This window comes from Centruroides vittatus, unplaced genomic scaffold (genome assembly GCF_030686945.1).
Source record: "Centruroides vittatus isolate TY-2023 unplaced genomic scaffold, ASM3068694v2 contig_1154, whole genome shotgun sequence".
Lineage (NCBI taxonomy): Eukaryota > Metazoa > Arthropoda > Arachnida > Scorpiones > Buthidae > Centruroides > Centruroides vittatus.
In genome coordinates, this window is record NW_027120741.1 from 3,007,112 (window position 1) to 3,034,389 (window position 27,278).

The 27,278-nt window shown below is 30.8% G+C and overlaps 2 protein-coding genes and 1 long non-coding RNA gene across 3 annotated transcripts in view; 2 read left to right on the top strand and 1 right to left on the bottom strand.

Moving 5' to 3' along the window:
* The window catches only part of LOC136979153 (uncharacterized), a 77,898-nt gene that overhangs the window by 15,185 nt on the left and 35,435 nt on the right, over window positions 1–27,278 (top strand). The window contains exon 2 of the mRNA XM_067275081.1: window positions 20,547–20,660. Coding sequence (XP_067131182.1) covers window positions 20,562–20,660 — 99 coding nt within the window. The 5' untranslated portion in view covers window positions 20,547–20,561. The remainder of the gene's footprint in view (window positions 1–20,546; window positions 20,661–27,278) is intronic.
* LOC136978545 (uncharacterized) lies at window positions 23,765–25,074 on the top strand. The gene is made up of 2 exons (XM_067274264.1): window positions 23,765–23,926; window positions 24,160–25,074. The coding sequence occupies exons 1-2, from the start codon at window positions 23,765–23,767 to the stop codon at window positions 25,072–25,074; spliced, it is 1,077 nt and encodes a 358-aa protein (XP_067130365.1).
* Window positions 26,040–27,050, bottom strand: LOC136978519 (uncharacterized). Its single transcript, XR_010881239.1, has 3 exons — window positions 26,636–27,050; window positions 26,445–26,513; window positions 26,040–26,054 (listed from the first exon to the last, which is right to left on the bottom strand). It is a non-coding gene; the product is annotated as an uncharacterized lncRNA (long non-coding RNA).

Below are 27,278 nucleotides of genomic sequence, written 5' to 3' on the forward strand. Positions count from 1 at the left end.
TGTCAGAAAAACTTTAAAAGCAAATAGCTATAAAGATTTTATGGCTATGAAAAAACTGTTCGTCAACAGAAAAAATCAGCAGTAAAGGTTAAAGTTTGCAAAAGAGTTTTATACAAAATAGTGACATTTTGGAAATCAGTTTTGAGGTCAGATGATCAAAATTCAATGTGTTTTTTTTATGATTGCCTGAAAGTGTGGAGAATCTTTAAAAATGAAAAATCGGATCCCTACAGTGAAATTGGAGACTGTTTAGTAGTATTTGGAGTTTTATGTCTGGAAATAGCGCTGGAACTGTGTAAAATTTGTTGATGGAATAATGAATCGTGTGTATAAACAGATTTTAAATAAAAATGTTTAGAAATCAGTAAGAAAATTAAAGTCAGGGAAAGTGTTTGGACCACTGTCATGCTGAAAACAAAGTACACTTTGATGATCAGTTTCTTGACATGCATTGTATAAAAGTGCTTCCTTGGTTTCCGCAATCACCAGACCTCAATCCAATTGAGCATTTATAAGATCACATTGAATGAACAATTCAGAACAGAATCAGTAACAAACAAAACTGATCTTAAAAACATCATCATCAGAGTTTTGAATTTAATAGAAACTGTTATTATAAAAATTTGGATGAATCAATTCCTAGTTGTTATCAAGGCAAAAGGAGGCCCAACTCGTTCTTAAAAGTATAAAATATTTTGTTTTATTATTATTTATTTTTTCTGTCCAGATACTTTTGTAATGTAAAAATGCTCAGTTTTAAATAAAAGTATATTTTTCTTTTTGATTAATGTTTTGTTACATGTAAGTACTTTTTTTCTATTGTAAAAAATTCTAAAGTTTTTACATCTGTCATTATTATTTTTTTCTTATTTCATATAAGAAACGAGTTACTAAAAACTCATTTTATAGGTGTCTGGATACTTTTGTGACCTAGTGTATATGTAACATAATTTTATCATTTGTGACTTTTCAAATTCCAAAATTTGACTATTTTAAGGGTGTAAATTTTAGGAATATCAGTACTCATGCAAGGAATTTATAATTATATAGTCAAGTTTTTATACAAATTGAATATTTATCAAGTTAATGTTCAAATCAATAGATAAAGAAGAAATTAAAATAATCTGAAAACAGTAACATCGATAAATCAACAATTTTAAAAATTAAGATTCTAAATCTTGAAATCCATACAGCTCAAATTTGAAAAATTTATTCAATATGAATATAGCTGCTCTGAAATAATAAATAACAGGAAATAATTGTAATTTTGATTTTTATAATTTTTTCTGTTTTTAAATATGTGAATGAATATTATTTCAAATTTTGAGTTATTTCTTTATATATTTGCTACCTTAAATGAACAGGTTGAACCAAAAGTAGATAGACAATAAATGGAATAGTGTTTGTGTTAGGGTTATACTATAACAATGGTGTATATTTAACTTTGTTATGGTTGTGGTTGAAAAATTGTCAGAGATGCATTTCACATTATTTCTTGCATTAATTTCTAGTATTAATTTCTTGCAAGAGATTGCAAGAAATTTGTGGGGTTCGGGGCCATAAAGATTTATATTACGCACGTTTTTGGTAGGGTCCTGCCACCAGGTGTGTTTTACCAGACACGCCACCAAATGAGATGAAATAAATGATTAAGGTATGAGGGTAAGAGTCACTCCAAAGTCCAGGAATGAGCCTCTCAAGAGGAAGAATGCAGAGTCAGATATAATTAATTAAAAGGAATTTATTAGCAGAAAAAAATAAAATAAAAGTTCCTAACAAAGTTGTCATATCTGATTTTTGGAAATTTGCCTATCTTTATCTATACAATGGGGGGTATTCAAACTACGCAACTCACAACATACCAGGTAAACAAGATGTCTTCTCTTGTCTGTTCAGACAGTTGGTCAGTCTCTTGATCCTGTTTCACTCTCTCTCTCTTTTTCTGTCTTTCTGTACACCTTTCTCTTTCCATCTCTCTTGGTTCTGTCTGACCACCTTTGGCGGTCAGACAAAACTCTCTACCACCTCTGGTCTACTCTCTCTTTCTCTGTTTTGTCTCTGGAGTTTCATTTTCCTTTTTCTCTTTCTTGTCTGCTGTACCATACTAGTCTGGACTAGACTAGCTTGCACTGGACTGGATTCCACTAGACTAGCTTAGACTAGCTTGGACTGGCCTAGCCTCCACTAGACACACTCGGTTAGCTACACTGGCTGACGGCATTCTCTTTTCTGTCCTGTTTCGTCTGTGGTGTCTCTTCTGTGTCTTCCTTCTCCTGAGTGTCCTTGATCAGGCTGGAGCTTTCCTTTTAGACATTTCCAGCATAAGAAGGTTTGTCATCCGGTGATGAGTTATTGGTGGTGTTGTCATTGTAGCTGAGATGATTGTTTTATTTTGTTATTTGGTAATGACATCGAACTTTTGTAGAGTCATCGAGTTGATGTGACTCATCATTGTTTTGTGACAGTTCATTGATTGCTTTGACTAAGTTCTTTGTTTAATGTGTAAACATTGTAGAAGTCTAAGCCTCGCCGTGACACTTGGTGCTGTGAGAAAAGGGGGGAGAAAGTACGATGTTTCCCCTTTTTATATTTTTAATTCCTTATAAATTAATTTAATTACTTAATTTCTCCTTCTTTCCCCTTGGCATGTTGTGAGATTTCTGATAGTTGGATAATAAACCATTTTATTCTAATTTGTTTATTTAAAGCATTTTAAGTTGATATTAAAATTTGGAAAAGGGGGAGTCCCTAGATCGGTAAAATAGACGAATTTCCTCTTACAACTTTGGCTGTTGTTTAAGATACAGTTGAAGTTCTAACAAAGTTCACACGAATACATAATTAGATAAAAAAAAGTTAGTGATTAAACAGAAATTATTACAAATGTTGTAAATAACAGTTCACAAATGCATATATGGAGATATTTTTGGAGGGAGGGAAATGGTGGTCTTCACAAATTAATACACAAAAGTACTTGGTGCAAAAATGTCGAAGTGTGAAATGGTGAAATATAGACTTCAAAGTTGTGTAAATTGTGATGGACAGCAGTTTGAGAAACCTGCATTGATAAAATGGTATTAGTAAATATAATTGTATATGTAATCTCAAAATTTATATATATATATATATAATCTCAATAAATGTTATCATTTACTGTCCACCTACTTTTAGTTCACCCTGTATATTTGTCATTACTAGATTTGTATTTAATAAGTTGACATAATCATTTTTTAATGTATTATTATGCTTTGTAAAATTTTTATTTTTTAATGTATAATTATAATCTTGCATATTTAACGAGAGTGCAATTTAAGAAACTGACCAAAAAATCTTTTTGATAGCTCAAGTTCCATCATCCAAAACATCCAACTGCATTTAAATTATCCAACATTCCTGTATTTAAATTAATTAACTAATCATGGTTTATTATAGCAGTCTGTTCTCTGAATTTTCTTAAATAAAGATCTCTTTCTTTAAATAATATTTTTACATTATTTTTATCAATTTACAAATATTAATGTTACAATGTTCAGTCTACAGAGACTGCATGTTTTCATTCTATTTGTCACTTCATGTTCTCTCAATCTGTTGTTCAATATCTCTGGTTTACTTGGAGATGAGACTTCATCACAAATTGAGACTAAACTAGGATTTTAATTATTAAGTTGTTTCAAAAGAAAATAATTTAAAATAAATATAACATCTGAGCTGGGAGTGCTTGTGATATGTAAGTTTAGTACAATCTGAATGACAAATAATGAGTTTAAGAATTTTCTCACAATCATCATAAATTAATTAAATATTTTATATTGATTTCATTTGGAGCTATTAATTAAGTTGGAAATTTATCATATATCCTATTTATTATCATAATCAAAAATGCTGTTAGTATTGTACTCCAAGAATTAACATAAATAGCAAACAAATCACAAACCATATGCGTGATACCAGTTTTGAACTGTTGTCTGCTGTTATGAAATAGGATTTTGTTTTGTTTGCTTTGGCTACTTATAAATATGCTATAGGTATTAGTATGCATTCTTTTTATTATTTTTTTTCTGGGATTTTATGAAAGTTTTATTTCCTTTTTTTTAATATTCAAATGTCAAATTTGTAAATTTATATTTTGAATAGGCTTTTACTCAATATTCTCTTAATGACATATTAAATCTGTTTTTTATCTTGAAGAATCATTATTCTAAGTCATTCTAATGACAAAATTTGGAAGAAAGTTTATAAAAATTTAAAAACCTATTTTCTAGAATTAATTTCAGAAGTACAGATTTATGTTTAAAAATACAGTAGAGCATCGATTATCCGATCCCCGATTAACTGACTTATCAGTTAACCGATTGCGTTCTAGTCGGCAAATTCAAATGTCCGCTAGTGATGTGGCACTACAATATTTGGTTATGTCTTGGCTACTTTAATATTATTTTTGTTAAATTTTTGCATGTTTTAGCTGGCAGCACTAACTCTACCATGAAAGGGAGGCTAGTATTTAAACTAGGTCTAATACACTATACTAATAATGTATTTTTTCATACTTTTCGGTTATCCGACCAACCCCAGTCCCCAATTAAGTTGGATAATCGATGCTCTACTGTATAACCTGAGTTTAACTACTACTACTATTGTGATTATTAACTGATACATTTTGTTATATACCTTATTCAATCCTGTATATATAATTTTAAATTTGTATATTTTATTATATACTTTTTAAAATTTATTTTATTAATTGCACTCAACAGAATTATAGACTATAAGTATAACATTAGAAATGTTCTAGAAAAACAATATTATTCATTTTGGCTTCCTCAATAATAATGGAGATGTTCAGGTATAATCTAATTTTTACATGTGTAATTGAAAAATTATATTTGGTATTAGACATATAGTTTTAATAGTTATAGAAAAAAACATTGAATTTAATAATGAAATTGATGCATAACAATAAAATGTTTGAGAAACTTAAACATTTTATGTAAGCATAATTCTCCTCTTCATGTAAGTAGTTGAAGCATTGTGTTGATGTTTTAAAATGAACAAAAACTTGCATAATTATATCTACTTTTTATGTTTAATACAAATACAATTAGAGAATATACTGGATAAAAAAGATTTTGTAATATGAATTTGATATGATGACATAATTGTTTACAAACTTGATAACATAAACAAGATTTTTTAATCCTGTAATCAAAAAAAGTACATCAGACTGACATCAATCTGTTGTTGTTTGAACCATACAAGCCAGAGTCCAAAATCTGTTCATGCCTGGGAAAAATCTTGTTTTGCTGTTAAAAATGTCAGTCTAATGTGATACTTTTTACACTGAAGTGTTCATTGGATCTCATTTATATAATAGTGTTATGAATTGGGAAAATCTCAGTTGTTCATTTTTGTTAAAATGGAAGTAACAGATGAATATAAAAGAAATGTTTTATACTTTTTATTTTTAAGTGGTGAGAATGCTACAAATGCAGCCAAAAAAATAAATACTGTACATAATCAAATTGTAATTAGTGCAAGGACTGTGCAGAAGTGGTTTGAAAGATTTAGAAACAATGATTTTAGTGTGGAGGATAAGGCTTGTATTGGAAGACCCGTTGACTTTGATGATGATGCTCTCTCTGCACTAGTTGAAGCAGAAACATCTTTAACAGTTGATGAAATTGTGGAACGTTTAAATTCATCCCATGGAACTGTTCATAGACACCTACAACAAATCGGAAAAGTTTCAAAGCTAGGAAAATGGCTACCACATGAACTGTCAATAGCTAACCGACAACAACGTGTAAACATTTGCACATCTCTTATCCCATATTGCTTTAGAACTTTTTCTTGATCGGCTGGTTACTGGAGACAAAAAATGGATCCTCTATAATAATGTGACGAGAAAAAGACAATGGATGGATCGTGACAAGCAGCCAAAACCGACTGCAAAAGGTGGGTTGCATCCAAAAAAAATTCTTTTGTCTGTTTGGTGGGATATGTCAGGTGTAATTCACTTTGAGCTGTTAGAACCTAATAAAACAATTACAGCTCAAATGTATTGTGAGCAATTAGAATGTTTAAATGAAAAATTGAAAAAAAAATTGATCATCATTAGTGAACAGAAAGCAGGTTCTCTTGCAACATGACAATGCCAGACCACATGCTGCAAAAATAACTGTACAGGAACTTGAAAGCTACAACTGGGAAATTTTACCTCATCCACCATATTTGCCAGATATTGCTCCCAGTGATTATCATCTTTTTTGCAGTTTGCAGAATTTTTCAAAAGGGAAAACTTTTGAGAATGAGAACAATGTAAAAAAGGCTATTTCTGAATATTTTGATTCAAAACCGAAATCATTTTACGAAGACAGGATTAAAAAGCTACCATCAAGATGGCAAGAAATTGTACAAAATAATGGTGAATACATTATAGATTGAAATAAAATTTAATTAAAATTTTTTGTTGCTTTTTTTGTAGATAAAAATATGCACAAACTTATGGACTGACCTGATACTACAGAGCAGTGGTCAGCCTTTTTCTGACCTCACGGACCACTAAACTCACAATTTTGAATCCCACAGACCACTATAGTGTATTTTTTTTAAACGATACAAAATCTGTAGAATAACGATCATAAAAGTTCAATTTTACTATATTAATATGAAACTCATTTGTTTAATTATAACAAATTAATACAAGCCTACAGTTCATTGCTGCTTGTTTGAAATAAGTTTATGGATTCTTAGCACTTTCCATGAAGGACAATCGCACTCACAATATTGTTTATTGTTCATTATTTGTTGATAACAGTCACTTCGTATTTGGTTTCAGATTCAAATAAAAACCCCCAATGAGTGAAAGAAGCAACTAAGCATTTTGCATTTCTTTCATAATACTTCGTGTAACCTTCAGTTGATCAATGTCCAAATATTTCCACTCAAATTTTCTCGTGGACCACCGGTTGCTGACCACTGCTACAGTGAATGCTTAGGTATTGATATGGCAGCACATTGGAGAATTTTGTTAAGATCAATTCAGTCTTTCCCAGAAATTGTAGATACTATAATAAAGGCTTGTATTTGTTTACATAATTTTTGATGATGAAAGAAAACAAAGTTAATATGGATGATAAACATTATTTTTCATTTTACTTTTCCAGCTTTATGTATAGTTAACAAGGGAAAGTATTGGAATTGTCATATTTGTCCTATGTGTTTTTTGAAAATCTCCATGTTTTGAGACAACCTGAACCAAAAAAGACAAAAGAAAAAAAATTCTGTGCGCTGGCATCTATTTATGATGGCGTAATGATGAAGAAACAAAATTTGGCACAGTGGCTTGTGCATAAATGGCATTGATGCTATTAAATTTTGGTGGTTAAACGTTAAGGTGATGAGGAGAGAAAGGAGTGTCATATGTTGAGAGGAATAAGACTTAAAGATGACAATATTTGTTATTAGCATTTACAATTTATGAAACTCATCACTACCTTCAAAATTAAGCTTTTTACCATTTTTCATAATTAAAAGTATAAAAAGTCTTTCATAACAAAATCTCATAACAGATGGTACCATACACAATTTTATTTATTGTAATTAAAAATATAGTGTAAAAGTTATTTTTTACAGCCTGGAAAGTTATACAACTTTTTGCTGGGGTTTTTAATACTGGCACAGAACATGCTGTTTCAGAAAGTCAATGGAGAAGAGAAATGATGAATAGATTGTTTTCTTCCACAAGAGGATGCAGATAGCATAATTACACATAATCTGTAGCTAATATAAGATACTCATTTGCACAATATTTTGTTGAATGTAATCATAGCAAACAATAGTATACAACTTTATGATTATTTTATTCTGTGTTTGGTATTTTGATTGTTTTTAAGTTTTAAATAGTTTATCATTACAAACTTATATTTTAAAAATGGTGTTTTTATTTAATAGTTTAATGTGTGTGTATAATTTTTATATAAATAGAACTTCCTTGATTTTAAAAGAAGCCTCACTTGTTTTTAATGCAACAACTGCAATAGCTAATGACTGAACTTCATATAATAGCCATTATCTTATATTTTATTGTATCTGGTTGAACCAAAAGTACATTTTGTTTTTAGAAAGAAATAAAATATATTATTTTGAAATAAATATAAACCTCTAATCCACAATGTATTCACCCTTCTGTTCAATAATCTTACACCACCTGATGGGTAGTTTCATAATTCCATCTGTGTAGAATTGGGTGGGTTTCTGATTGAAGAAATTATTGATGTGATTTTTGATACCTTCTAAAGATTGAAATTCTATGCCATTTAAATTATTCTGCAATGAAGAAAAAAGATGGTAATCTGAGGGAACAATATCTGGAGAATATGCAGAGCGACTCAAAACATCCCAGTTAAAGTCTAGAAGTTTTTGGCACACATTTAATGATACGTGCGGTCTTGCATTATCATGATAGAATACCACTCCCTGTCAATTTGCAAGTTCCGGACGTTTTTGATGCACTGCAGCCTTTAGTTCATCCAGTTGGAGACAATATTTATTGGAATTAATTATTTGGTTGTTGGGTAAAAGCTCTTAATAAAGAATCCCCTTTCAGTTCCACCAGACTGAAATCATTACTTTTCTGGGATGCAAACCAGCTTTAGGTTGCAGCACTGGAGGATCAACTGGCTTACTCTAAGATCTCATGCATTGAATATTGTTGTAAACGATCCATTTTCATTGCCTGTTATTAATTGCTTTAAAAAGGGATCATCATTGCGTTTGAAAAGTGAATCGCATGCAGAAACATGCTCAATAAGGTTTCATTCACTTAATTGATGGGGACCCAAACATCATAATGGGAAGTGTATCCAAGGCTAGACAAATGTCTGACAACAGATGTTTGGGATATTTTTAAGATGTCGGCTATCTCTTATGTTGTTTTATGCTGATCATTTTGAATTAAAGCTGTCATGGACTCATCTATGGTTGAAGGCCGTCCTGACCGAGGTGCTTCTTGGAAAGAAAAATCTTCCTCCCTGAATTTTGAAAACCATTTCCAGCATGTTCAATCAGTAACTGCATCCTCCCCATATACAGCACATATCTTTTTTGAGTTTTTGTTGCAATTTTTCCTTTTTAGAAATAATAGAGCATGAGATGTCAAAAATGCACCTTCTTATCTTCCATTTCAATGTCCCCCCCCCTTAAAAGATGATAAAATTTTACAAAATATAACTGTAATTAAACTTACGTAATAAATATGCAAATATTCATAATGTCAACCTAAACAAGTTAAAACTTGATAAGCACGACAGAGGCACCACAGATGAGCGATTATGTAAATACCCGAACGAACTTTCGGTTCAACCCAATATGTAACATTCTTATATAATTTAAAAAAATTTTTTTTAATCTTTTAAATATATCACATTATTATTACAATAATAAAACTATCAGCTAATTCTCAGTATGTATTGGTACATTCTTGCTAAAATGCAAAGATATAATGTTTGATGCCCAGACCATTTTTCCACCATTGCTAAATTCTTGATGAAAACAGAAAAAAAAATAGAAAAATTCAATAATTATGAAAGAAAAATTTATAATTTCTTAAGATATCAAGAAGAGATAGAAAATAAATTTAATTGTATTCCTGATATAACTGAAATAAATTGTACTGAAACCTATATGTTCATCAAACAATTAATGAAGGAATACAGGGAGGTGCAAAAGTAGTATACAGTTGAGAATCTGAGAAATACAAATGTTTGGTGTTTATTATTTTTATCTTTTATTAGTTCATATTCCTTATTTGTGATTAAATTTGTACATAAAAATAAATTTATTTTCTTCCTGTTTTCTCCCTGTATGTTTTTTTCCACAATAACAACTGTATTAAAAATGTGAAAAAACAACTTATTCAATTTAGAAAACTGCAATTTGATTTTGACTGCTATAAAATGAAATTATTAAAACAAAAAAATCTAAAATTATTCAAAAATTCAATCAAAGAAAAAATTTAAATAATCAAAACATTTTTAATTACAAAAAGCAAAGCAAATCTAAAACAACTTACTGAAAGCAAAAAAGAAATGATACTTTGTAAACTTTGAAACTACTATAATAAATGATAAAGGAAAAAAGTAAGCATTTTTGGTCAACAATTCTAAAATTGTGGATTAACATTGACTCCAGCAACATCTCTCCAACAATAAATTTTGAAACATGATTAAATTTTTATGGATGGTTGGTTTCCAGTGAGGGACAATAGATGCAATAAAACATAGTGTATATAGCAGGGGTGGCCAACAAGTCGATCGCGATCGACTGGTCGATCGCCAAGCCAATTTTGGTCGATCGGTAGCGATGTCTTGACTTAATGTATTATATTTGTAACCGAACGCAACTGTATGCATGCAGTTATGACTCGACTCATAAGCAGTGAGTGCACTTCGTACTGAAACAGTGTATAAACATAGTATGTATTTCACACTTCCCCTCCCCACTTAGACTATGCCTATGACAACAAGTCGATCGCGACACATTTTTACGATAAAAAGTAGATCTTATGTGCACAAAAGTTGGCCACCCCTGGTATATAGGATCAATGATTGACAAAAAGGTTTCTCCACAAAAGGTTACACCAATACAACATTGAGAATAAGAAACTCACACTACCTTGTCCATTTAAGCAACTGACAACAATGTTCATGCCAACTTACAACATGTCACCTTTAATTATAAGCTCTATAGAAATTCCTCTTGGAAATGTGATTTTCTAAGGCTTGTCCTATTTCTGAATGATGGTGTAATAAGTCTAGCGACATAGAACTTATAAATTTAATCCAAGACTAGACAAGAAGCTTATTATAGAATGTCACCTTTATAAGATAATCCATACAAACTGATCATCTCAAGACTAGAAGCCCTGGAAATATTCAAGGCTGACCTTAAAGAAGTGTGTTAATTTTAAGGATGAACTATGAATTTTGTGTCTTACAATCTTATGTAATATACAAAGACCTAATTAACACCATAAAGCTCACCCCCTTTTTAAGTGTTTGTTTTTATATATATAATCATCATCTTGTGAACATATCCTGTGTATTGTCATGTTTTTCTTATTTTTGTTTATTTTATAACCTCTTGTGTATTTTTTGTATTTTTCTTTTTATTGATATAATGTGATGTTTTATTATTATTTTACACACTATATAATGTAATTACACTTGCATGTTGTGGTGTTACCAATGGTAAATTTAAAGTATAAATTTGTATTGAATATTCACCTGACGATGGTAGCTTTGTGCTATCGAAAGTGTTTGTGAACTCATTTATACTTTAAATTCATTGTTGGTAACGCCACAACACGCAAGTGTAATTACATTATACAGTTAAGTGTTGGTGTGAAGTGTATATTATATTTATTATTTTACACACATTTTATGATTTTATAAATAAAAATGACGATATTGTATTTATCTGTTTTAAAATTCATATGTTACATTCTATGAAGCATTTCAAAATAGAATACTAAATTTGACCTAACACAAATCTTAAGTAAAATTAAAAAGGTTATGGGTCAAATATTTACTGGAATTTCGAGGTTTTGTTAAATGGTGTGTCATAGTTATATTTCCAATTATTGGAAGTTGGTTGTAAAATAGTGTGGTATATGCAGCCCCTGGAAAAGTTTTTGGACAGCAAAGCTATATGAAAATTTTTGGATTGCTGGAATTTTTCTTTAGTTAACAAATAATCTTAGAGTAATAAAAACCCTGTAGTTTATTTCTAATAAGAGCTTTTATTATACAAAATACAGTCAAACCTGTTTTTATGCGCTCTTTTTATGTGCGATTTTTTTTTTTTTTTTTTTTTTTTAATGCGAATTTTTAATTTGTCTTTTTGTGCGATTTTCTATTTGTGCGGTATAGTTGGCGACTAGTCTCGTGCGATTCGTCTTGTCTCACGTTGACTTATTATAGCATAAATGCACTTATTATAGTAATATTATTGCATGAATATGCGAAAAATGAAATTATTTACTTTTTAAGTCAACAAAACACCACCTGGACAAAAATATGTAAAACAGACGATAGACCAGACGATGCAGTCAAGTGCTGACATCTGTTGTCAATAAATTCTATTTCGTACGGTTTTGAGTTATTTTCTATGTGAGACTTTTTTTATGCAGTCCCTGTTGACCGCATAAAAAAAATATTTTTTTAATTGTGTTGCGAAAACTATTTTTTATAGCCACTCGTGAAGTTTCGTGCGATTTTTTTTTTTTTTTTTTTTTTTTTTTTTTTTTTTTTTTTTATGCGGTCCCTATCCCCCGCATAAAAACAGGTTTGACTGCATCACACTGGAAAAATAATTCAGAATATAAAAAAGGAAAATCTTGTCCAATCATAGTCTAGGAAAAAGTTTTTGAACATAGATTGATTTAACACACTTTTTTCTACTTTGTGACAATAATCTTATTTAGTTTCTGTAAGTTAATCATCAGAAAATATCACTTGCCTTTATTTCCAGTATTGTTCTTTTTAAAATGAGTCCTGTTAAAGAATACTGGGAGGATTTTTGAAACCAAATTGTGACTTTGATTTTGGAAGGGAAAAAGAGTAGTTTCTCAACAGCTTGGCTTTGCTGTTTCAAAAGTAAATTACATATATAAGAAATATGAAAAATTTGAAAAGTATAAAACATTGAAGAGAACTGGCCACCAAGAGCAAGACTCAAGATTATGACTTAAGATATCATAGAATGTGATTTATATCAAAGAATTAAATGTTAAGTGGAAAGTTCACTATGTCAATGTTTTCAGTTATACAGTTCAAAATTGATTTAAATGAAATGTGCTGTAATGAAATGTATTTCTTATAAAATGGGAAACACTTTTTTCACTATACTATATATTCAGGCCTCAGAGTCACTCACTTTTCAGGTCATCTGCTCACTTTTCTTTAAGATGTGGGACCAATTACAAATAATTTTAAAGCCAAATGATTTACCGAATTAGTGTCCTAGAATTTTCTGGAAGAAAAATACTCTGAGCTGAGTGGGACTCAAAACCACAACTGCTGCTCAGTGTTGCTTCGCTTGTGCTAACGATAGATCTGACACCTAGTGGTATTAGTGCAAACTACATAATGACAGCTACTGTGAGTATAAAGTCTGTGGTCTGTTACAATTAGAAAGTGTTCAACTATAATGGTACAGTACATACATCCAAATACACAGTAATACTTATTAAGTCTATAGGTTCATCAAACTCAGTACATATGCACGCATTCCCAAAAGATAAATTACTGTGACAAGGATGATGCTAGCCAATTGGTAAGGGGGGGGCAAGATGATGTAAATTGATAGAGGATATGAATTGTATGTAGGTAAAATAAAAACGATTCATAAAGTTTTAATCATTCACTATGTACTGGAAAAGAAATATCTCAAATAAAACATTTTCTTTAACTTACAAGAAGCCTAAGAAGATTATTTTAATTGAAACTTAGCATTTAAATAACTTTTTCGAATTTCTAGGGGAGGGCAGCTGTCCCTCTGCCCCTCCCCCTGGCGACGCCCTTGTACTGTGAAAAAAGTGGGAAATAAAACTGGTTATCACTTCAGTTTCACCAACACCTAATTTTGCTGAGTTTAAAATTCTTTTATTTTTTACAAACATTTTCAACCTATCTAATATAGGCCATTGTCAGGTAATATTATAAATGTTCCAAAATGGAACGTACTGTTTTCAAATATTTTACATATTTAAAATTAAAAAAAATAATAATTTAACTTTAAAATAAATTCTTCCAATTTATTTTAAAGTGTATATATTAAATAAATAAAAAATAAATTATTTTTTATTTATTTAGCGTATGCTTTCCTATAAGACAGCTTTTTCTTTTATAATATGCTGTATAATTTTAAAATATTTAAAATTATACAGTATATTATAAAATTTATTCTACAGAATACGTAAACTTTCCTTCTTAAATTCTTTTAATCTCAAGATTTTCCTGCTGAATTTTCAGTCTCTTACTTGAAATTTTTGTTTTCTTTTGTATTATTTAATAAAATTATTCATTGCTTTTTAGAAATAATTTAAACGTTTTATATTAGAAAATTTGCAATATTTTATTTTACAATTAACGTTTATCTTTGAAATGTTCCACAAACCAAACTCAATTTTCTCCATAGGCATCCTTATTTGGTTTTCACAAGATTTTTAAAAAACCTAACCCTGGCGAATACCAAGAGTTAAGTGTATCTTGTGTAATTTGAGTAAAGTCTTTTGAATTGATAGTTTAAATCTATCAACAAATTATCATCGTCAGTAAAATATTAGTGAACTTTTTGTAGCCTCATTTAACAGATCTGCAATGATTTATTTATTTGAATGTTAGCTAAGAAAAAAAGATTTATTGAAAATTATACATTTGCAACATTTTTATATACACAATCTGTTATTGAATGTTTTCTTTTTATAGGTACTGTACATTTCTGAATTGAGTGTAGTCATAATCCCATGTGCCAGAGACACACAGTACAATTTATAAATTCCATGACTTTTTAGACAGTATGACACAGTTAACTTTAGTTGGTTCTCTACTCCTCTGTGGCTTTCCATTCGTAGAAATCTCTCAAATACAGTACATAATATTTTTATTTACTACTGAATGAGCTGTTAATATTCACGAAAACAATTATTTTAAGATATATTAATTAAATACAGCATCCTTAAAATTTCAGAACGGAATTTACTTGCCCTTCATATTTTTGAATTCCAACTTCACAATTTCGCAGGCAAATCCATGTACAGTTACAGTACTTTCTCCATATGTTCTCGTAATCGAAGGGAAGTAGAAAATCCTTTGGAACATGAAGTCTCACGACAGAATATAGACTTTTCCTCCACTGGGATTTGCTATGTTCTAATCTTACATGCTTGTTAGTAAGATTTCCTTTTGAAGTGCTTATTGCAATAACAACAAGAATTTTCTGATATATCCAATGTAATATTCTCCATAACGATTTCTTAGCAATGTAGCGGAAATACTTCAAAACCAATTATCGATGATAAAGTATGGTTTTTAAAGCTAAAATCAGCGTTGCCACAATGAAATTTCAAAACGTACTGAAGCTCCTTCAAAAAATGTATTATTTTCCTTCAAAATGTACTATCAGTGGCGTACCGTGGTGGGGCGGCCGCCCCAGGTGGCTGACACCCACGCTACGCCACTGTGTACTATGTCTATGTTTGGTTGCTTTTGATATTAATATACCATCATACTCAATTTTTGTGCTTATTTCAAATTCATATTCATGAATACTGGTTAAATACGAATACTTTAAAATTAAATATTTAATAAAAAGATTTTATGAAAATAGTTTGTATGCTTTTTTGTTAACGTTGATTGTTAGTTACAGCATTAAAAGTAGATTTTTAAAAAATATAATAGTGATGGATAAAAAAAATTATAAATTAAATATGCGTGGACAGATTCAAATTAACAAAAGTTATTTCTTTTACCAAGATTAATAAAATTGAAATTCATAATTTAAGAATTAAATTATAGTGGTAGAAAATAATATAAAAGTATTTATATTATTTATACTCGTATAATTTCAAAACTATTTTCGGTAATAAATGGACTCTGACTTAAAGGATATTTTGATATTGACAACAAAAATTTAAAATCATTGATTTCCTTACTTGTCCATTATTTTTGTTTGACAGAGTTGAATTGTTTGGACCACGTGGCGTGAAAAATTTTGTCAAGGTCCTCATAAAAATGTGCAGATGACTGAAACGTTTGACATACGTGTGAAAGAGGACCATTCAGTCAAGACATTTGCACGTGCAACTATCTGTATGTTGTTGACGTCGACCGACATACACCATGTGTATGTTTTGATTGGGTAAATCAAATTAGCGAGCAGTGACACTAGTCACACTAGTGAGACTTTATTAAAATAATTTTTTTTTCGCATTTTCTCGTTAAGGCATGAAATATTATTTTGTACCATAAATGGTACTGAAATATTATAATGTTTTCAAAATGCACTAAAAATCTAAGTGTACTTTCAATGCTCTCGAAAAAGCAAAATGTACCCGAAAAGTATAAATGTACTAGGAACGGCAACACTGGCCAGTGTTGCCGTTCCTATATCGACAAAAAATTCCAAGCACACCGTACACGCTACCTGAACGTCCCGACACTAGCGGCATCTCGTGGTAAAAACCAGAACTACGGCTACAGAATCGTTCTGTAATTAGACGCCAGTGATATTACGGGCCACATGTTCTATTACAGGGATGAGCAAAACGCGGCCCGTTAAACATGTTTATGCGGTCCGCCAAGCATTTCTAAAATTGAATTTATTTTATCAACTTTCTCCCATCAATATATTATTATAAAATTAATTATAATAAAATGGTAGTACATACTAAACCGAAACAATTTTTTGTGACAAGATACACACTTGTCGGCGACTTGATTAAACATGCAATACGAACGCGCCGCGTCTGTGCTTGTTTGTGTTTGCTTCTGTCACACAATCAGTCAGACTGGTAAGCTGTTAACTAGCAATTTTAGCAATTCTTGTGTTTCTTGAAAGGCGCGAGTGCAATATTATTGTCAAAAAGGTAATATTAGAGATTTTTATTTAAAATTAAGTTTTCCTACAAATTTTTTTAACTCAAATTTTTAATCCGTAATAGCATGTCGGAAAAGCAAACAAAAAAAGGGGGGGGAAGGTTGCGGATGAGCACAGGCATTTCCAAGAAAAGTGGAAATTTAATTATTTTTTCACTTTCGTCAAAGATAAATGTATGCTCAGCTGTATGCTTAATATGCTCAGAGACTGTGTCGACATTAAAAGAATATAACATAAAAAGGCATTACGATACAAAACATGAACAACAATATAAAAACTTAACAGAACAACTCCGGATAGATAAGTTTAATCAAATGGAGAAAAACTTGGGAAACCAACAGGCTATTTTTAAAAATGAAGCTATTTTATCAAATACGGCAGTAAAGGCTAGTTTTGTTGTCAGTCAAATACTGGAAAAAAAAATGAAACCCTTTGCGGATGGAGAGATGATAAAAGCATGTCTGACTGCTGTTGCAGAAATAGCATTTCCTGATAAAATAAATATTATTTCAAACATTGGTTTATCAAGATTCACCATTGCAAGAAGAATTGAAGACTTGTCCGAGAACATAGCAACAACGCTTCGTGAACGCATGGCAAAATTCGAATACTGTTCTCTGGCACTTGATGAGAGTTGCGATATTAGCACAACTGCCTATATTTTTACGTGGTATATTGACACCAAATTTAATATTACCGAAGAATTGTGTTCACTGATTCCAATGCAAGGGACTACAACCGGCAAAGACCTGTACAATGAACTAATGTCTGTGTTGGAAAATTTTTCAATTTCATTAGAAAAGATTATTGGTATATGGACAGATGGAGCACGAGCAATGTCAAGCATGGAGGTAGGAGTATCGGGAAGGCTATTTCAAGACATTAAGAAGGCCACAGGAAGGGAAATATTCGTTAACCACTGCATAATTCACCAGGAAAATTTGTGCGCGAAAAGATTGAGTTTGCTAAATGTCACAGTACCAATAATTAAACTAATCAATTTTATAAAGTCGCGCGCGTTAAATCACCGTGAATTTAAAGAATTCCTGAAATATTTAGAAACTGAATATGGCGACGTGGTTTTTAATACCGAAGTACGTTGGCTTAGTAGAGGTGCAATGCTAAAAAGAGTATACAACTTAAAAAGCGAAATACAATCGTTCTTGGATATGAAGGGATATGCCTTTCCTCATTTTGGTAATAAAGAATGGATGTGCGATTTTGGGTTTCTTATCGACATGACTCAGCATCTGAATGATCTTAATGTGGAACTTCAAGGCAAAGGACAGTTTATTCACAATTTGTATGATAAAATTCAGGGCTTTGAGCGCAAATTAAAATTGTGGAAACAGCATCTTTTGCAGAATAATGTGTCTCACTTTCCACATTTAGAAAAAGGAAACGTTACTACTACTCAAAAATACGCACAATATATAGACATTTTAATCAACGAATTTCAATTACGATTCCAAATGTTCAAAGCTGAGAAGACAGCGGTTTCCATGAAAATGTTTTCCTCGCCATTTAATATCGATGTGGATACAGTTCCCGAAGACTTTCAAATTGGTGATTGACATGCAGAATAATATCGATTTAAAAAATGTATTTTCCTCAGTAAACATCGAAAATTTTTATAAATCTTACGTGAGCCCTGAGAAATTTCCGCTTTTGACGAAAAATGCAAAGCAAATGATATCTCTGTTCGGAAGTACAGTACGTATGTTTGCGAACAATTATTTTCAACCGTGAAATTAATCAAAATGACCACCGATCAAGACTGAGTGATGCACGATTAGAGAGCTGCGTACTGTACGTGTAGCTACCTCATCAATTCCGGCTGATATTGATCAGCTTGTATCGAAAAAACAGTGCCAAATTTCTCATTAAAAATTTTAAGTAAATTCGTTTTTCTGTTCTTTTCTTGTTTGTTTTTATTTTGCATTAAAATCTGTATATGAAATCTTTACTTTTTTTTAAATTTTATATTTTTTTATTCTAATATTTATTATTAATAATTTACAAAACTTTATTTATAAGTGTTACTTTATGTGCGGCCCGCCAAAAAATTTTAAAATTTAAATTGTCCCGTTGATTAAAAAGGTTGCTCACCCCTGTTCTATTATGTTCAAAAAATTAATAAAATACGATTTTTAGAATGATTATATTATGTATATATTATTAGACTCAATGTATTGTATATTATACATACATAGACATTTTATATTTCATGTTATTTTTTAAATTTAAACTATAAATATTTTTTTTTTATAAAAAAAAACAAAAAAGTTATAATAAGAAATAAACAAAATCACAGTTTAATATTACTTTTTTATAAGATATTTGACAACGTTTTTCACAAAGCAAGTCATCAAAATTTGGTTGAATATATTGAGCTGATGCAATTTTTAAAATTGATGATAAATGTTGATCGGTTAATCTTGACCTTTCTGAATTTTTGTTATTTTTCATTAAAGAAAATAGTTGCTCGCATAAATAAGATGCTTCCGAGCATAGCCAGTATACGCGTAACAAACGATAACATTTTAGGAAACCGAACTACAGATAGATATGTATAAAAATCTGGAATTCCAACTTCCATATATTTTTGCTTTAGCAAATTATCACATTGGATTTCAATTGATTCCATTTGTATGTTTTCAATCAACAATTTCTAGAACAGTTAGGCTTACGAATCTTTCTTTGTTCTAACATATAATAAAATATGTACAAATATCAGTATGGCTGACGGCCACACAAACATGTGTTGTGTGTCCGATTAGATCGCTCCGCGTTCTATCATGTTTCTAATCGTCTTGTGTTTTTATCTCCGTTCGGCTTCGGCCGCCGGTTTTCATTTGACGCCTCGCGCCAGCGCGCAGCGTTCCAAGTGATCACGCAATCACACGCGACGCCAGCCTCAACCAAAAAGTTCAACTTTCCAACTTCCAGCGTCAAAGCTTGACATTTTAAAAATTTTTTTAAAAGTCTCGGCGGGCCGCGTGTTTGACATGCCTGTTTTACATTTAAGGGGTTAATATATATATATATATTTTTGCACTATATATATATATATATATATATATAGTGCAAAAAAAAATAATAATAATTTTGAACGATACAATAGCTACCATTATTTTTGTCAAAAACGGGAAGTTTTCGCATCGACAAAAATTCAACCTGGGGCGTCATGCAACGGAGGGAAATTCCAACATTTGATAAGTTAATTTCACTGAAAATGCATCGTGAAAGACCTCATGGTCGTGGCTGTGGCCGACGAAGTTTGAACGATCGCGCTCAAAACCAGCGATACCAAAGATGATTGGAGAATGAGAACGAGACTCGCCATGAGCGTCGAAGTGATCCCACTTAGTAGTGAGTCTCCGAGACATAGTCTTGTCCCAAATACGGCCTTGCTGTTTTACTTGTATATATATTGTAATTTTATATCTACGAGATTGCACACTAGAAAGTTCAAATTTAAAAATGTTCCAAGACAAATTTCGTTGCATACAAATCGGAATCATTCGATTTTTGTTCTTGAAGTAAGTCATTAACTAGTTGAAACTAGTTTATACTGGATGTCTTTGTTAAAATCCGTTTTGTCTAGTTAAAACTAGTTTTAACTCAATTTCATTTTTGACTAGCAGTAAATTCTGGTTTTAACTAGACAAAACGGGTTTTAACCAAGACATCCAGTATAAACTAGTTTCAACTAGTTAAAACGCGTTCTAACTAAAAACGGGTTTTGACTGTAACATATATAATAATAAAATCAAAGATACTCCTATATAAATTAATAAAATGTTATATATGGTATTTTATACACTATAAATATATTCTAAAGCTCATTTCATTGTCAAATAAGCTTAATTATTTTTAATTATTTTCAGGTACATGCTGAAAAAATGTTTAAAATAGTTGAAAATGGAGATGGCACAACATCAATATTTTGTAAAGAATCTGGTCAGCTTGTTTGTACAGTTCATGGAAAAAAATCTGTTGTGGTAATTATTTTTAAAATTAGAATATGAAATCAAATAGAATAATATGACTTTATTTAGCTGTAAACTAAAAGAGTATATCAATATACTTGGTTTGGGTAATGATTTCAGAATTTAATGAAGGATTCTGAGATTTTCTCATTGTTTACTTTACAATTTACAATGTTTTATGTATTCACTTTCATCTGTAATATCTGTAATGTAGTGCTTGGACACTGCACATATTTTTTGTTATAGATATTGTACTTGATAATGTTACTAATTAAATAATTCTAAGTAGGGAAATATTACTTGAAATTTTCATTTTACTTAAATTTTTTAAATTCTTCATGGATAAGATCAAAGTAAATATATAATATTTGTGATACAAAATATATTTTAACAAAGACAAACATTCTTTAACTGTACAGTTTCTTGCATTAGACCTATACAGAAGAAAAAACAAATTAATAAAATTAAAATGCTAAATTCAAAGCACAAGCTATAGTTAAATATATAATGTGTGTGATTATTAGGGATTGCAATCCAGCTAGATCTGGCGCGGATGTATTTTTGGTGCAATAAAGTGTTATCTATCTATATATCTATCCAGCAATTTATGGTTTTTTTTTAAAGAAATAAAACATTTTTTAAAATACTTAAGAAACTTTTATTATTTAGACTGGTCACTATAAATCAGTAAAACTTCTTACACATTTAGGTAGTAAACTTAACTTTGGTTCGGTTTAACACTTGAGATAGAGATAATTAACTTAAATGTTTAGTTAAAGATTACATTATAATATTAATCTAAGTTAAATACAATGAAATCTCGGTTTTCGTCGATTTTTTCGTGAAAAATTTGTCTCTGATTTCGTCGGTGTGCCCACGCGAACTTGCCGAAATCAGAGGGCAACTCACGTTTTCCTCTGCAGTATGGCGTTGTTTCTCGTTGTGCAAGCATTAACCCGCACGTCTAGCGAAACAATTCGATTGCTTTCATTTCCTGTTTGTCGTGGTGGCTCGTGTCTCGTTAGGATTGGTCGAATCTGGACCAATATGATTGTTCCGTACAATCCGTTGGATTTGAAAGAGAGAGCTATAGACGAGCGGGGACGCTGATTGGAGGACCGCTGGCCACCGGCGCGCATATATAAGGACAGTTTAGGCGGGAAAATGGAAGCGGCTTTCGTCTGGTTAAAGAGAAGGCATCGTCTCGCCAACGACAGGGCGTGATTCCCGAAAGTGTTAGTGCATCGTAAGGTGTTTTTTTTAAACGAAATTATATGTGATACGAACGATTAGCAATCATTGGCACTTTGGTTTCGGTCGCAATTTTTAGCACATCAAATTTAGTAACTTGACTGTTAGCTCCATCATGGGACCGAAGAAAGTTTCCAGAGCCGGCAGGGCAGGCCTTTGAAGGCGAGGAACACGATTGAATTGAAAAAGGAAATCATAGAAAAATATGAGAGCGGCATTAAGATTGCTGAAATCAGCCGCATGTACGAGAAATCGCCATCCACAATAAGTTCCATTGTGTCGAAAAAGGAAGCGTTAAAGGAGGCTAATGTAGCGAAAGGCGTAAATGTACTAACGAAACAGAGATCTCAAACAATTGAAAATGTTGAACAGTTGTTATTAATTTGGATTAAACAAAAACAATTAGATGGCGATTCTGTTTCGGAGACAATGTCGAATAGCATTTAACAATAATTTCGATCGTTGATTCCAACACTCCTCACCGTCTTTCATATGCGAAGAAGAGTCTTCAGAAAGATAAATAACATGTTAAATGTTCATTTATTTATTATATTAGTCTTATATATTCATTTTATGTTCATTTCTTATTGTTTTTTAGTATTAAACGCTATATTCATTCTCTAAAAAAATGTGTTTTTGGTGCGTATTTTGGAGTCTCTAGAACGAATTAATCGGATTTACATTGATTCCTATGGAAAAATTTGTCTCCGTTTTCGTCGGTTTCGGATTTTGTCGATTGTTTTCGGACGAATTATCGACGAAAACCGAGGTATCACTGTAATAGCAAAGGTAATACAACTAATTAATTTATAATAATATAAGGACGGATAATCAGTGGCTAAGTGGCTATCAGTCTTACCAGTTTTCTTATATAGGCTCTACATATCAGTCTGTAGTTATTTATAAGTAATTTAATTATTAGTGTTAGTAAAGTAGTGAGTAAGTAATTAGTAGTAGTCTAGTAGTTAGTTATTATTATCACAATCATGAATCACATACATTCATATCATCATATATCTAAGATACTGATACTCATTAATTTAATTAACTATTTAACTAACTAGGTAGTCTCAGTTTCTCACTAATTTTCACAATAAAATTGCCTAGCCTAGCCCACTAACCACTTATAGAATAAAAGTTAAAAACTCTTACTTAATAGAATTAGAGTAGAAGTTATAAAATATTAGTCTTGTCTTGAATAAAGTATTTTAAAGGATTAAATAAAATTAAATCAATCACTTCTGTTTTATTTTTTTTTTTTACTTTTCTGGAAGTAGGATCTCAAGAAACAAATGGTATTGATGGTGTTGTCTCCCAACCTACTTCTTAATGAATTGTATATATATCCCGCTGCAAAGAAGGCCCTTTCTGCCTCTACAGTAGTTAGTTTCAGGGTCATCAAATAAACATAAATCGTTCCGTCACGTGATTCATTGACGTCACAACTGACCGTAAATTAGAATTATGCACCAGGACTAGGAGAGGAGTTACTTATTTTATTTAGTGCGAAGACACTTTATTTAGCGAGAGCGGAAAGTCAACTGGCAATTAGATCAGCAGAGGTAAAAGGGCGGGCGGTGCGGTATAGAGAGGGGGTGTAGCACGTGCCACACTGAACGACAACGTCACTCTTGCCGCCGAACAATAGCGCACGTAGCAAAAGGACATTCCAATTTTCAACACCAGTGTTGAGTGTTAAAGTCAACAGTTTGACGTCATCAACGACGTTCCAACTCGACTACAAAGTGCTTAGTTCCCATGATTCCATTCTCAGAAAGATGGAAAACAAGTATATCATTTCTTCTGCTGTTACAGCATTTTGCAATATTTTTAATGACAATGCGATGATTTCATATAAGAGGAAAATGAAACACGACGATGAACTGCTACATGTAAATTTAGCAGCTATGGAAGAAAATAAAAAGAGAAAGAAGGCCAAAATAATAGGTTATGTAGAAGAGGTAGTTCCTTTGTATACCATGGAAGATTTTAAATCTCACTTTCGTTTGAATCGTTCAACAGTTGAGGTATGTAAAAGTGCTTAAATTATAATTATCTGTTTAGTTTGTCAAATCTTTTACTGTAATTATATTCACAAAGGATAGAAGTGTTTAATTTTAAAAAATTTAATTGTTTCAAAACTTATATATATATATAAAATTTTTATATATAATTTTACCTAAGATATTTCGTTTATGTGGCAAAAGAAACAATACTTAAGCAGCAGTCATCATTTAAGAAATTTTATTTTTTATTTCAGCATTTGATGCAGATGATTATTTCGAAGCCTAATAAAAGAAAGCCATCAATGAAAAGAGAAGATTCCATATTACTATCGTTATGGTTGATTGGCAATCAAGAATCTTTTCGAGGTGTAGCTGACAGATTTGGCATTGGACAGGGCCATGCTCACAGAGAATTTATTGCATTCTGTAAGGATATAATGGAAATAACAGAGAGAGTTATCCAGTGGCCTACAGGAGGAGAAATTGAAAAAACTGTTAGCGAATTTAATGAACTAAGAGGGTCCAACAGTTTTCCCGGAGTTTTAGGCTGTATCGATGGAACTCATATTCCATTTACAGCCCCCAAAAATGAAAAGGTTGCACATTTTAATAGAAAAAATTTCACTTCCGTCATTCTACAGGCTGTATGTGACGCAAAATTAAAATTTATAGATGTCTTTGCTGGTTGGCCAGGCTCATCAAATGATGCCAGAGTTTTCCAAAGAAGTCCTCTCTTTCTAAAAATGAAACATAATCCTGAGATGATTCCAGAAAATTATCATTTATTAGGTGATAGTGCATATCCATTATCCAAAAAATTATTAACTCCTTATCGTGATAATGGACACTTAAACTATATTAAAAAATATTATAATAAAATTCTTAGTTCAACTAGAATTGTTATTGAACAAGCATTTGGACAATTATTTGGAAGATTTAGAAGGCTAAAACATCTACATATGTTTCGAAGGGATTTGATTCCAGAAGTAATTATTACTGGATGTGTATTGCACAATTTGTGCATTTTATACAATGATATACCTCCAGATGCTTGTTCTATAAATGATAATTTTCAAACCAGTTCTCCGAATTTTGGAGAAGAATATCGAGATGGAATTAGCAAAAGAGAGAAAATTGCTAATAAAATATATGCCCATCATAATGGTTAAAAATTATCTACTTTTATTATTTTTTTTCTGCTAATACCTTAAAATCAAGTTTGTAATTATTGTTGTCTGCTATTATGTTGTGAATTTTTAATCACATTGATACCATGTTCATCTGCATTTATAATACTGTATATAATTTAAAATTTTATTAAATATTTGAACCAGTCTTAGGAAATGTATTAATCATGTATTTAACATTTTGTTATTTGTAATTGTGAGTTACATAATTCTAATAAACTTTGTTCATTATTGAAAGTGCTTTGATTTTTTGAATAGATGTATTTTGGTAAATCTTAAATACATTTATTAGTAGTCATCAAAACAAAAAAAATTTTATTAAAATATTTAAACATTTTACATTTTATTTTCGGCCAATTTCAACAAGACATCTGTTAAGTTTTGCATGGCTTTTAGTTTTTCTTCTTCTATTTTTTTTAAATCGTTCCATCGTTGTTGTTCAACTTCTGCTTTCCTTTTGTCTTCTATTTTTTTTTCTTCTAAATACTTTTTAAACCACAATGGTGGTTCATCATCAGTTCTTCTCTTTTTTCTTGGTCTTTCTGTAGATTCTGCTTCTTCCCTTTGGGAATTTGAGGTACTTGGAGCAAAATTAAATTTTCATTTTCACAATTGAAAAATTTTCAGAGGTACGGCACCTGGCAAAGAACTTCGAAGGTAATTACCTGGGGGGTTCACATTTGACCTATTTCCATAAACTTCGTGAAATTTATGGAAATATTCCCATTTTGTGGCACCACCACCAGACTGTTTTGATCTGTCTACATTTTTCCTGTACGTACACATTAAATTTCGCCATTTAGAATGGCATTCTGTAGACTGGAATGCGTACCCACTTTCTTTAAGACAATCGGAAATCCTCTGCCACAATTTGGATTTTTGGATTGGTTTCAGGAATTCCTCCTCCATTTCCAATCTTGTTTCTACTAGGAGTAATGTCGCTTGGCGAGTCCATTCATTAGCTTAAAAATTAAAAAAAAAAATCTTTATTTTGAATTCTTTTATAGTTTGCTATAATTTATTATTTACACAAAATCTTTAACATGATATCTGATATAATATACATAATACTGCATACTGTTTTGGTATTGTCAAGAAAATTTTTTTGAACTATTTAAAAAGAATTAATAATTATAAATTTCAACAGAATGTTCCCATTCATTCATTAAAATAAATATCAAAAAATTAATTTATGAACACTTATTCTAATAAATATATATTGTCTATATTTAATATAAAGCTGTTATTTATGTTTACTTGTTCAATTTAAATTGCATTAATTAAAAGAAAATCTCAATATATAATAATTACAAAGTATCCTTACTGTATATTATTATTTAATATATACTTACCAATTTTTTCTGTTCCAGAAAGTTGTACAGACTGTACATTCATTTCTGATCTTTCAGAAGTTGTTTGTTCTATCATTAAATATATATGTAAAAAATTAAATAGAGGAATTTTATTAAAATTTATAAAAACAATAATTATCTATTTGGTTAAATACATTTAATTTGTTATTAATATAAAATATGTACAGTACCTGTAGATGCTGAACGCTTCTGATTCTCAGATCGAAGTTTATTTATGTATTCTAGTAAATAATTGTGATCTGACAAAAACAATGAAAAATAAATTTATTGCTTACTTGAAATGATATTCAATTTTTTTTAAATCTTACCTTCCGTCATCATTTTCGCTTGTTTTTCATCAACTATAAAGTGATAAGTTTCGTTGTCCACAGTAACGTGCATCTCCTGCATTGTCGCCATTTTTTATTCAAACGTCGCTCCAATTACCCACAATTCATTGGAAAGTAGCAGTCAACATATCTGTTGAGTGCTGAGTGCGTTGAGTCAGCGCTGACAACAGCGCTACCTCAACGTTGAAAAAAGGAACGAATTTTAACGAACGTTGAGATCAGCGCTGAGTCAGCGTTGGAAATTGGAATGTCCCGAAAGCGACCGACAACGTAGACTTTTGCGCCATTATTTAGAAAGTTAATTGAGTATTTGCGGATCCGCAGCGCTGGATCCAGCTGGATTGCTAGATGAGGGATCCAGCAATCCCTAGTGATGCCAAATGCATATTTATAAGTAAGCTGTAAATTTGAATAAGAATTTTATTGTAAAATTAGTTAGGTATTACTGTATATTTAAAAACTAAAATCTGAAAGTCGTTTCTAC

Coding starts and splice junctions, on each gene's coding strand:
- LOC136978545 (XM_067274264.1), top strand. CDS start 23,765: ATGAAACACGACGATGAACTGCTACATGTAAATTTAGCAGCTATGGAA. Junction 23,927..24,159: donor TGAATCGTTCAACAGTTGAG/GTATGTAAAAGT, acceptor TTTTTATTTCAG/CATTTGATGCAGATGATTAT.